This window comes from Macrosteles quadrilineatus, unplaced genomic scaffold (genome assembly GCF_028750875.1).
Source record: "Macrosteles quadrilineatus isolate MER2022 unplaced genomic scaffold, UCM_ALF_1.0 Scaffold_8__2_contigs__length_117827958, whole genome shotgun sequence".
Taxonomy (NCBI): Eukaryota; Metazoa; Arthropoda; class Insecta; order Hemiptera; family Cicadellidae; genus Macrosteles; species Macrosteles quadrilineatus.
This window is the reverse complement of record NW_026542601.1, coordinates 79,109,407-79,123,246: the sequence shown is the minus strand read 5'-3', so window position 1 is coordinate 79,123,246 and position 13,840 is coordinate 79,109,407. Positions and strand designations below refer to the sequence as shown.

General features: G+C 32.9%; 1 protein-coding gene across 1 annotated transcript in view; it reads right to left on the bottom strand.

Annotated features, from left to right (window-relative positions):
• Window positions 1–5,296: 5,296 nt before the first annotated feature.
• Window positions 5,297–13,840, bottom strand: part of LOC129001753 (RNA-binding protein 25-like) — a 30,352-nt gene continuing 21,808 nt past the window's right edge. The window contains exon 14 of the mRNA XM_054429187.1: window positions 5,297–5,638. Within this exon, the coding sequence (XP_054285162.1) occupies window positions 5,546–5,638 (93 nt within the window). The 3' untranslated portion in view covers window positions 5,297–5,545. The remainder of the gene's footprint in view (window positions 5,639–13,840) is intronic.

The following is a 13,840-nucleotide window of genomic DNA, read 5'->3' as shown; positions in this document are numbered from 1 at the left end:
TGACGTCAAAATTACGTAGGCGTTTTTTTAATGGGGGTAAATTTCCGGCGACCCAAAAATTCGTATGTGGGGTACAACCAAGGCCCCACTAGAAAAACTATAAATTTTTTCTAGTGGGGCCTTGGTACAACCATGTGTGCTGTTATAGAATATTGTTGAAAAGTTTGTAAAATGATTGATTTGTATTTTGTGATTATTTTATTTTCAAACTCTTAAAAAACACCTTACTCTTTGTTTTGTGCTCAGTAAACTTTTTAATATTTATTTAACACTCTATGTGATTTATTTACTGTACATCTCTTTAAAAGAGTGTAAAACATGATTTATCTAATGAAATTAATGCTCTGCTCGCTCAGTTATATACAGAGTGGCAAGAAAGACCCGAGACGATAAATATTTAAAAAATATATAGTAAAGTAGTTAAAGATAGAGTAAAAGATAGAGCTACAAAACACAAATCAAAGTTACTGGGCGTAACAATTATTATAACACATTATTCAGTGATACACAACATCCTCAGGGGTTTTTGATGAAAAAAATGGACAATTCACTATAGTGAAAAAAGAACAACTAAAATGATTAGAGAGGAAAGAATAAGAGATGAGAGAATAGAACTTAGCATCATGCTTTAGTAGTACTAAATTATACGTGTTTAGAAAAAGATTTTACCTTTAAATATTTTCTTCTTCGTACAAATCTTGAGGTGTCTTGAGATTTGAAATTTAGAGCTATTAACAACAGTTAGAAGTGAAGAGAATTTTTGTTAATACATTGAGAGAGAAAAAACACTAAAAAAATTAACAGCGATTCAATTGAGTTTGAGTACAACAGTTTAATATTTCTTCAACATGAACACACAACATAAACAAAAACAATATCCAAAAAGCACATGATAATATTTTAAAACCCAACAAATATGTTGGAGCCAGACCAAAAGCCAAAAATAATATGTTTTAATCAATAGAATATGCCACGCCACAATGAGTAAAGTAAAAATGAATAGTCTTCAAGTATACGGGCCTGGTCTAGTGGGAAGGCCACTCTTCATCATTGCTCAGTCACAACTATTGTAATGTTATTCGAACCAGGATGAGTTTCAAGGGTTCTAGCCAGTGACCAACACCATAGATAAAACATACTATTCCTTTAGACATTGGAGGTGTAAGTTTTGAATCACAACAAGATCCCACACAATCAAGTTATAGGCCCCTGAATATGTGGTTTGACCTAGAAATAATTAGAACACAGATGAAACCATTGTTGTTCGATAGTGAAAAGTATTGAGAATAATATATCAAAAGTCTCCAAAAATATCTTTGGTGGAACACCACCATTTTTCCAAAATGGCGGCCAAATCCAGTAGCTTTTTGCTTTTTATTGAAATTCTGACTTTCCAGTCAATATTGGTGAAAAGTCGTCAATACATTTAATGTTCCTCCTGAAATTACCTTTAAAATGATACCAAATACATGTACCTACAACAAAAAATAAACCCCGTACAAATAATAAACTATTTCAAATAAAAATATTTGTTATAAATTAATGTAATAGTCCACCAAACTAAAAAAAAACCAGACACAGGGATCGTATAAAAATTTGCAAGTAAACATTTTATTGTTTTATTTTTATTGTTGTGGTGTGCAGAGTGACATACCAAAAGTTGCAAAAATCATTCCACGGGAAACCCCTAAATTAAGGAAGAAATGGCGGCTTTTTCCAATATTGGACAAATGTTGCAACAAAAGATACCACATGTTTTTTTGCACATTTTTCGAGATATTGACTTGGAACCACGACCGATATTTATTGGATGGTCCGTACTTAATTTCAATAGGGAACGCTTTTTGGGCCGCCATCATGGATCAGCCATATTGGATCTGCCATATTGGATATAAATATTTTTTAATGTAATAATAGTGTTGTGACACATCATTATGAACTAGATTACCACGCTGATTTCAATGTTGAAATCCGTTTTTAAATAAGTTTATTCGTTGCTTAAGATATATTAAAACAAAAACTCTCCCCTATACACCAGTTATGGACGTATTGTAAGTTACTTTGAAAATGTGTTTGGATTATTTTTCTCCAGGTATTATTTGCTTGCAGTTCGTTCTAGCCTTAAAATATTCAGTGATAAAAGATCTTTCATTTTTGTTAGCTTTCATTTTGTTTAATTTATAGTTAAAACAGACTAGTTATAGACGATGAGGTACAAACCCCAACACAAAATTAAATTAAACTTTTTTTATCAGTTTTTGTTAAAAGATTTATATCTCGGGTTGTTAATATGTTAACAAGTTCATTCTGGTATCAAAGTACTCAGTAAATGTTTGGCTTTAATTTTATTGATTATTAAATGACACATGACAAATTTAAAACGAATCATGTAGGCCTACCTTCAATGAACTATTGAGTGAATTATTGTTATTTTGAAATTTGTCTTTAGTTAAAGACATTTATCCCCAATTCTAAATAACTCCCAATAAGGAATCCATAGCTAAAATAAAAGTCAATACTTGAAAGAATAGCTATGACGAGTTTTTCCCGTTTTCACTCTGCACAACATTACAAAATAAAACCATAAAACGTTTTGTTGAAATTTTTTAAAGGTCATATCCTATATCTATCTAAATATAATTTCCAAGTTACACAGTTACAGTTATTTATAAGTACAGTTATTTGTTAGTCATATGTACCATCAGTAAAAACACCACTCCCAATCTGTTGGATCTGCTGGTGAACTATTTCCACGCCATACTTGAACCTGATAGTACAACCTTAGACTATGGTAGTTTTCAATGTGTTTTTAAATTGTCAAAGTACGAAACGTCCATAAGAAATGTATGGAGGAGAGTTTTCGTTTTTATATATCTTAAAATCGTAAAACGCTATTTAAAAAACTGATTTCAGCATTGAAATCAGCGTGGAAATCTAGTTCATAATGATGTGTCACAACACTATAATTACATTAAAAAATATTTATATCCAATATGGCAGATCCAATATGGCTGATCCAAGATGGCGGCCCAAAAAGCGTCCCCTATTGAAATTAAGTACGGACTATCCAATAAATATCGGTCGTGGTTCCAAGTCAATATCTCGAAAAATGTTCAAAAAAACATGTGGTATGTTTTGTTGCAAAATTTGTCCAATATTGGGAAAAGCCGCCATTTTTTCCTTAATTTAGGGGTTTCCCGTGGACTGATTTTTTGCAACTTTTGGTATGTCACTCTGCACACCACAACAATAAAAATAAAACCATAAAATGTTTACTTGCAAATTTTTATACGATCCCTGTGTCTGTTTTTTTTTAGTTTGGTGGACTATTACATTAATTTATAACAAATATTTTTATTTGAAATATTTTATTATTTGTACGGGGTTTATTTTTTGTTGTAGGGACATGTATTTGGTATCATTTTAAAGGTAATTTCAGGAGAAACATTAAATGTATTGACGACTTTTCACCAATATTGACTGGAAAGTCAGAATTTCAATAAAAAGCAAAAAACTACTGGATTTGGCCGCCATTTTGGAAAAATGGTGGTGTTCCACCAAAGATATTTTTGGAGACTTTTGATATGTTATTCACAATACTTTTCACTATCGAACAACAATGGTTTCATCTGTGTTCTAATTATTTCTAGGTTTTGCTATTTATTTTCTTATTTTAAGGCGCCTATTAGGTGTTTGCTTGTTCTACTTGTTGCTTTCTTCTTCAGGAACTGAAGAATGAGGGCTCATATGCTGATAGTGTCCAGGTCCAGGTGTTAGTCAGATATGTCTGATGGAGATGCTGAGTGAGAGAGGAGTTAGAAAACGAGAGTTCTGGATTGCTTCTTTGCAAAGGTTGAGTTTTAAATTTCTTTTCTAGTTGGGAAAATCTCATTTCAGTGGTGTAGTCTTCAGGAGGGTGACAACTCTTGAATGGTCGCTTAATGAGGTATGTACAAGAGCGTTGTCTAGAATGAGTCTTCACAAAATGTCTTTTGCCCATCATTTTATTTTCAAATTTTTTAGAAAATGAGAGAGGTTTGTTCCTCTTGTTTACAAACTGTGGAAAGGAGGAATGAAGATCATAATCAATCAATCAATCAATCAGCGACAGTTAACAAGGAAATGAGATGAGAGCTTAATGCTGGGTTTGTTAATGGACAGTCTTTTGATGGTTCTAGATTCAACAGGGTGTGGTGATTTTCTTGACATTTAATAAAGGGCGTTTCAATTTGCGGTTACTGATTTTATGGTATCCAAAACAAGAGAAACAACGTTGCTTGGATTTGATTAGTTCATGCCGTTCTTGAGGAGGCTTTTCTTTTTTTTTGTGACCAGGTTTAGAACAAATGAAGCAAGGAAAATCAGTAGAGCTCTGTATTGATGCAAGGGTAAATGGTCGGGCATGAGTCTTTTCATTTTTGCGGTTGAAGTCGGTCAAAGGTGGGATATTTGAGTGGGGTTTCACCCATTTATTACTACTGGGTGAGTTCATGGAAACGTCTTTGGCATGTACAGAATGACTAGACAGAAGAGTTATTACTTAATTGACTCAGGGTAGAGATTCAGTATTTTTTTGAAGATTCAAAATTACTCAACAACTTTTTTGTCTAGTTTCTGTAAAAGCAAGGAGAGGGTTAATTTTCACTATATCACATCCTAATGCTGTTAGAGCTTGGGAGTTTTCATTAATATAGTTGACAGTTGAGCAAGTTTCTGAGGTCTTAAGTAGAAGAAAAACTGACACTAGGGAGGGAGATCAATGATTTTAATGGTGTGGAGAGATGAGAGCCTTCGCACTGAATGGTAACGATCTCGCAAAATGTTGTACGTGATGGTGTAGTTTTAGAGATTTGACCAGACTGAGTGCTTTACCAGACAACTTAATAAGTAGATACTGAAATTTAGCCACATTTGAGAGAGATGAATTTAAGTGAATTGTGGCATCAAAGAGGTTGATGTAAGCTATCCAAGTTCGAGTCCCCATTTAAGTGTTTTAATACTATTTTTGGTAAGCGCACCACAGACATAGTGTTCCTGTTCATTGAGATGAGAGGTTATGGATTAGTTGTCATTAACTCTTAAAACAAAAACCCATACTATACTTTATATAGAAACGTTTTAACTCCACAATATACATGTTACTTTCCAGAGTAGCTATCATACAAAATTCAAACAAAAATCCAATAATATCCAAATTGCTTTCTTGTCACATTTATTGGATAGACAACAGCAGGCTATACTATAAACAATTAGTTGTTACATTGTATTAGGGCAATGGGAAATGAAAAAACAAAACTTATACAAAAGTAATTTAATTCCTAGTTCTGTACACACACACATCTCACTAAAGAATAAGTTACAACTTCAGCAATTAATAAGTAATCTGGCTAAAATGATGCAGCAAGCAAAACTATAAGATACACTTGTAGCAATATAATACAATATGTTTACAATTGATAACCACAATGAGTTTGGCAATATATAAAAATTAAAAATATGTACAAGAATTTACAAAACTAACAGATCACAGGGATTTCAGCTATCATCATTTAACTAGACCTAGTTTTTTTGCTTCTATCTCATAGATTAATAATCTCCACATCTTGACGACAAAAACTTCAGCTTCTTCATCCAAAACCTGAAAAAGTTTTTTTTCAATTAAAACCAATTTAAGTAAATTTGAAACTACAAATATAGCTTGAATTTCAATGAGTAGAAAACCCTCAGTTGGTGGCTATTATAATACACAGTTCGGCCAAAACTTCTGTGCGTCCGGAACGAGTCGCTACTAGCCATACGGGCACCGGTTATTGGCAGTACTGGGGGTAGGGGTGAGTGAGTAGCAAGACCAAAATGTTTTCACAAAAGTACCCCGCCAGCTCTGGTCGCGCGCACAGAAACTTCGGCCAAACTGTACCATATACCCGGTAATATTTAGTTTTTGGAAACACACACTTCTAGTCCTTGCACAGAACTTATGGAATAGTTGGAACCAGGTTTGTGCAATTATCTGTTATACTTGGTGTTATTTGTAAATGTAGTCAAGGGGAATAACAACAGAAAATCTGTTCTCTGTTAATTCTTCAACAAGAATAATTAAATGGAATTTTTTTACATAGAGCAACAGGCTACCGCAAAACTGGAATTTTGCTTTCGTGCATTGCTTGTTAAAACAAGCATAGTATAATTAACTGTTATTTTTTGGTGCAGATGCAAAAATTATGTTGCTAACAATTTATGGAGGAACGAATACTTCCAAAAATCCCTTTCTAATGAAGGGAGCAGATAACAACTTTCCTCGTGTTAACCAATTAGAACCCTACAGGTAAAAACTTTCAAACAGGGATTAGGATTGACAAACAAATCTATCCACGAGTTTGTGCAAGCACTACGGGTATACATAAATTCATTTAATTTGTTATACATGATGACAACTTAAGCCAGAAATGTTTGTCCATTCTATAACTGTGTTTAGCAAGGCGGCTTTTACAGTTATAATTGTATTGGTAAACTTTCTTCATAATTAAAACTAGCTAAAAAATGCTATATAATGTCATAATTTCACCAACCAATGATGTGCATCACACTCCACTCAACACACTCACACTTCACTCAAATAACGGTGACGATGAAACTGCCCCGCTCATGTACCGATGGTAGTTAGTTTTAAATTGAAATAAACAAAACATAATCAAATTATTTAACCATTGGCTAGATTAAGATTAAGAAAGAGTGTCCAGCAGTTTAAAAGATTTAGTTTGTAGGGTTGGTAGTGGTGATTGATAACCCATTTCAAGTTTTGTCAGTTAAGTTCACTGGAAATATGGTCTACAAATATGTGGTTGCTGTAGAAATTACAGATAACAACCACTTCTTGTTCACCTTCTTATAGTTGGTCCAGTAGCTTTTGTACCACTTCTAGTTGCTTTGCATGGTATCTGCTAGTGCCAGTTCTGACCATTAAACCAGTGTCTCTGTTTTTGATTTTGTTGGGAAAGTGTATTTTGTGATATTTGAGAACCATAAATTATATATATTTTTGGCCTATTTAGTCTTTTAATTTATCTCACTTCTACTACCAGCTTGAATTAGATTCATCCTAAATTGAAGTATACTACCTAATTGGCTACATGGTAGGGGTATACAAGTGCGCCACTCTGCTACAGAATCATTTAAAATTAAATGCTGGTATAAGTGAGAAATATGTAGGCCTATGTTAGAAGAATTACAGCAAATAAGTAGAGGCTGTAAAATTTCAACATGTCAAAATACAATTTAAATTATCTAAACAAAGAAGAACTTCTGTACGAGATAAGAATAAGAGGGGAAGAAACTAGTGATGGAGACGTAGATTCCTTAAGAAAAATATTAAGAACTTGTATTAACCTAGATACCAATTTGGGAAATTTAAAAGGCTCTTACACCTTATCTGGGGAAATAGCTGCTATTGGTGAAAAATGTGAACAAATTGATTCTCTAATTGAACAGTGTAGGGAAAATGTGACTAAACTCAAAATAGCTAAAATCAAGGCAAAACTAGTGCATGTACAAAACCGGACTACTAATCTATTACAATGTAAGCTTGAACCAGATAAGAAAGTTAGTTTAGACAAATTAAATCAGCAAATCTTAAATAGTTTTGAGCAATTTAAAACAATGCATACCTTCTCAGACCAGGAGATGGGGGATTTTGAAGAGGAGCTGAATAACTCTATAGTTGAGAATGAAATAATTGGGGAAAAATTAAATCAGTCTAAATCGGTAGTTCCACCAACTGAAAACTTCACTTCATCAACACCTCAAAAAGTAGATTGATTGTTTTCAACAAAATGTTCCGAGTCAAATCATAAATAATCAACCAAAGTCATGTACAGTTGTAAATAGTAGCCTAAGTCCTACTAGCCTTTTTACAAAGTTGTCAAACCCATTGGAAATTTATTTAAAAAATTTTCCTGTGTGTAATGGTTTAGAAACAAACACATTGTTGCAGTTTTTGAGAAACCTAGTTACTGTCCGAAATGAAACTTCTTTATCGGAGCAAGATTTGTATGAGATTCTACCAATTTATTCTACAGCACCATTAGTGAATAAAATATTAGAATTCAAGAGGGAATCAAAATCAATTGATTTGTTGCATGCTAATATAATCACTACATTTTTGCCAATCACCTTAAGGGAAAAGCTGAAACAAGATTTAATATTTCGACCTCAAAAACACCTTGAACCTTTGTCTATATATGTGCATGAAATAAAAATAAACCACCAGGTATTAAAGTGTGATTTAACTGAGAGTCAACTTGTTAGTTTGATTAAAAATGGAATACATCCTGATTTGCGCAACAAACTAATATTTGAGAAGAACCCTGAAACATTTTTAGACTTAGATAAGCTTTGTATAAGTTTAAATAATGTAACATACAGTGATTACCTCAGAAATCAAGGTTTTCCAGTTAGTAACAGTAGTGTTAGCAAACCTTATCTATCAGCTGATGATAAGCCTCGGATGGATAAACCTAACCCAGGAGTTCAACGACCTAAAAGCCACTACTCAAATCGTAACGATGAGAGGCCTGTTTGTTTTAAATGTCAAAGAGTAGGTCATATTGCTCGTAATTGTTACAGACCAGGTCCAAAAAACTAGTTAAGCCAGGAAAAACACGTAGCCTAGACTACAAATCTGTTTTTCCGGATGGCAAGAAAGAATTCGGAAATAATAAACCTGTATATAGTTCTCATAGTCCCAATTTTAAGTCTGAACTGAGAAAAGTGGTTAAGGATTTTAATAAAATAAATTCACCTGGATTAAAGAAAGTGAAAGCTAAAACTGTAACACATTTACCCTGTATTTCTGTGGATTTAGGAAACAAATTAAGTGTGGGAGCTTTGTTAGACACTGGAGCTAGCCAAAACTTTATAAGCTTAGATTTATACAATAGATTATTGGGAAATAAATTTATGAGTGAAAATACTTGGCAGGGAACCATAGTAGCTGCAAACAATGAACCTTTGAGCATAAATAAGCAATGTGAAATTTTGATTAAGATAAAATCATTTACCTGGAAACAAACATTTTTAGTGGTTGAGTTAAAATATTTTGACATGATTTTAGGATACCCTTTTATGTGTGCAAGCAAGTTAAACCTAAATATGGATCGACAAATGGGTTATTTTACATTTAAACCTGAAGATGAAATTAAGTTAATTCCAAGTACTAACCTGAGTGAGTTAAGCTTAAGTAGTATTAAAGTAGGAGATGTTGAAATGTGTGAAGAAGCTGAGAAGTTAATTAAGAATTTTCCTACGGTATTTACAGATAAGATAGGATCAGCACTTGATTTGGAAATTGAGCTTAAAGTGACGGATGATAAACCTGTTAGTATCCGCCCTTATTTTTCAAGTCCACCCAAAGTAGAGAAGATGAAAGCTATAATTGATGACTGGATAAAACAAGATGTCGCGGAAGTTTCCACTAGTCCATATAGTGCCCCTGCATTTTTAACTCAAGATGACAGACTTGTAATTAACTACTCTGAACTCAATAAGAAGTTAATCAATGTAGATTACCCACTAGAGTGGAGACAAAGAGAGTGAGACGCGAATTGACGAGACAAATCTGTTAAGCAATATCAACAATGAAATCTATTTTTGTAATGTTTTAAATCTATTTGTTTGGTGGTAAATGAAATACCATTGGATCTTAAGGACATTAAAGTACATCAAGAGAGCGATGAAGAGTGTAAGAAAATCATTGAAAGCATCAAGAATAAGACTAATAATGAAAATTATACCCTGAAAAATGAAGTTTTATTGTTTAAAAAGAAGATTTATTTGCCCAAGAAACTGTTTAGTGTAATATTCGCATTCTATCACAACTCATTAATTGGTGGACATATGGGAATTTTTAGGACTCAAAGTAAAGTAAATGAAAGTTTTCACCATCTTGACTTAAATGAATTCGTAAAAGGTAAAGTCCGTGAATGTAAGATCTGTCTGATGTCTAAGTCGGAACAACGTAAGTTTGAAGGTCGATTGATATCTGTTCCTGTGACTCAAGCTCTAAACACTGTGTTTATTGACCTAGCTGGACCATTTCCCCGATCAAATAAACTCAATCAGTACATTTTAATAGTAGTCGATGCATTTACCCGTTTTGTATGGTTGTACCCTTTGAAGGATTGCAAGACAAAATTTATCATAGAAAAATTGAAGATAATTTTTGATAGTTTCTCAGTACCCCGAATACTTGTGTCTGATAATGCCAGCTATTTTACATCCAAGGAATTTAAGAAATTCATGTTCAATAACTATGTAGATCACAGAAAGCTAGCTGCTTATAGAGCAAACGGAAATTTGTCAGAACGATATTTGAGAGAGACTAATAATGCTTTACGGAGTTTTTATGGTAATCAACATGATAAATGGGATTCAAATCTGGGACCGATTGCCACAAGTTTGAATACTGCTGTAAATAGTTCGACTAAATCAACTGCTTTTAATTTAATGTTTGCTCATCCTTGCAACAATGCACTGACAAACTTATGGAATGTTAATGACATTATTTCGGAGAAGTTAACTCCTGATCAAAGGAGGGAGAATTTGGAAAAAGCCATTAATAACGTCAGGAGGAGTATTGCCAGAAATCAAAGAAGGGAGAGATATAGCTATCCTCGGAGAAACCATCCATTTAAGTTGAATATGGAAGTATACATCAAGACACATTATTTAAGTAATGCAGCAAATAAATTCAGCAAGAAGTTAGCACCTAGATACGTTGGACCTTACGTAATACGCTATTTTCTGAGTGATTCGACTGTACTAGTACAAAATCCTAGCAAGTTAGAAGACGTGAAGAAAATTCATATAATTGATTTAAAGAAGAGTTAAGTAGTGAAGAGGACCAAGAATAACCAATGTATTGTTGGAAGAGGAAATATGAAAAATGAATTAAATGGAAGACTACGGAAGACTGACCTAAAAAAACGCCTAAAAAACGGCTAAATTGGTCTTTATGAAATGTCTGTAAAATAGAAATTAGATTTGTTTAGTTGAAATATTAATTAGTTAAGGGATTTTAGCAAGCTAAGAGGGAATTTAAAATTTTGTAAATTTGTACTGAGGGAATTTGTTCTAGGTTTTTTTGAATTTTCAAAGTTAAAAGTTGTTTTAGTAAAAAGGGTGTATAAATGTGTATGTATTGGTGAATGTGTGAGTAATTGTGGAAGCAAAAGGTAGTATGAATCTGTATGAATCTAAAAGGGAGTCTGAACGTAGTGTATGAGTGGGATTTTTACTAAAAGGACGCACAATAACGTTTTGATTAATTTTGCACTTGTAAACAGGGATAATAACACAGAACCCAAAACACTTCACACGAAACACACGAGGGAACATAAAAACAGGGAATATAACACACTGGGTTAAATAAATTAAGGGAAAACTAAAGAAAAACACGGCACACGAACACGACATAACAAAAACAAAAAAACTGCATAAGTGAAAGTTTGTTTGTCTGGAGTGATGTTGGGAGTTTTACTAAAAGGACGCACAATAACGTTTTGATTAATTTTGCACTTGTAAACAGGGATAATAACACAGAACCCAAAACACTTCACACGAAACACACGAGGGAACATAAAAACAGGGAATGTAACACACTGGGTTAAATAAATTAAGGGAAAACTAAAGAAAAACACGGCACACGAACACGACATAACAAAAACAAAAAACTGCATAAGTGAAAGTTTGTTTGTCTGGAGTGATGTTGGGAGGGGTCAGTGAACTGTGAGCGGATGTGAAGTGTTCAAACGAGAATTAAATAGGCTTGTTTAAGATCTCTTAAGTAGTTGGGAGTTTTAAAGAAGGTTTTAATTAACACATTCACTGCTAATGATATGTAATACTTTTATAAATTGCTAAAAAACATAAACATTAACATGATCATGTTAATTGAGTGACAATATATCTTTAATTAAATAAATTTTATACTATAAATTGTGGATTAAAATATATTATGTAATTATATACATCATGTATTATATATCTGCTAATATACTTATGACGCACAAGTGCGTCATTAGCAGTGAACGTGTTAATGTATAATTTTTAGAAATAAGGATGATAATATTTGAATTGTCATAGGAAAATGAAATGGTTCAAAATGAAAAATTGTGTAAATAGAAGTTGTTGTTTTGAGTAGAGGGTTCTGTAAGGTGCTGTAAACATGTGGGGGTTATTTGAACTAGGAGTTAGTGGTTGTAAAATTTGTTGATAGGTAGCGCTAGTTGAAATGTCAAACGGAGATAGAGTTTTATGATTTGTTTTGAAAGGTTTGTTTACGTTATTTTGTTGAGTTGTTGTTTTAAAATGAAATGTAAAATTAATTTTGATAAAGAGTGTATAATTTTGTTTATGTAATTTCAAGTTAAGGAGGGGAAATTCTGTACCGATGGTAGTTAGTTTTAAATTGAAATAAACAAAAACAAAATCAAATTATTTAACCATTGGCTAGATTAAGATTAAGAAAGAGTGTCCAGCAGTTTAAAAGATTTAGTTTGTAGGGTTGGTAGTGGTGATTGATAACCCATTTCGAGTTTTGTCAGTTAAGTTCACTGGAAATATGGTCTACAAATATGTGGTTGCTGTAGAAATTACAGATATCAACCACTTCTTGTTCACCTTCTTATGGTTGGTCCAGTAGCTTTTGTACCACTTCTAGTTGCTTTGCATGGTATCTGCTAGTGCCAGTTCTGACCATTAAACCAGTGTCTCTGTTTTTGATTTTGTTGGGAAAGTGTATTTTGTGATATTTGAGAACCATAAATTATATATATTTTTGGCCTATTTAGTCTTTTAATTTATCTCACTTCTACTACCAGCTTGAATTAGATTCATCCTAAATTGAAGTATACTACCTAATTGGCTACATGGTAGGGGTATACAAGTGCGCCACTCTGCTACAGAATCATTTAAAATTAAATGCTGGTATAAGTGAGAAATATGTAGGCCTATGTTAGAAGAATTACAGCAAATAAGTAGAGGCTGTAAAATTTCAACATGTCAAAATACAATTTAAATTATCTAAACAAAGAAGAACTTCTGTACGAGATAAGAATAAGAGGGGAAGAAACTAGTGATGGAGACGTAGATTCCTTAAGAAAAATATTAAGAACTTGTATTAACCTAGATACCAATTTGGGAAATTTAAAAGGCTCTTACACCTTATCTGGGGAAATAGCTGCTATTGGTGAAAAATGTGAACAAATTGATTCTCTAATTGAACAGTGTAGGGAAAATGTGACTAAACTCAAAATAGCTAAAATCAAGGCAAAACTAGTGCATGTACAAAACCGGACTACTAATCTATTACAATGTAAGCTTGAACCAGATAAGAAAGTTAGTTTAGACAAATTAAATCAGCAAATCTTAAATAGTTTTGAGCAATTTAAAACAATGCATACCTTCTCAGACCAGGAGATGGGGGATTTTGAAGAGGAGCTGAATAACTCTATAGTTGAGAATGAAATAATTGGGGAAAAATTAAATCAGTCTAAATCGGTAGTTCCACCAACTGAAAACTTCACTTCATCAACACCTCAAAAAGTAGAGATTGATTGTTTTCAACAAAATGTTCCGAGTCAAATCATAAATAATCAACCAAAGTCATGTACAGTTGTAAATAGTAGCCTAAGTCCTACTAGCCTTTTTACAAAGTTGTCAAACCCATTGGAAATTTATTTAAAAAATTTTCCTGTGTGTAATGGTTTAGAAACAAACACATTGTTGCAGTTTTTGAGAAACCTAGTTACTGTCCGAAATGAAACTTCTTTATCGGAGCAAGATT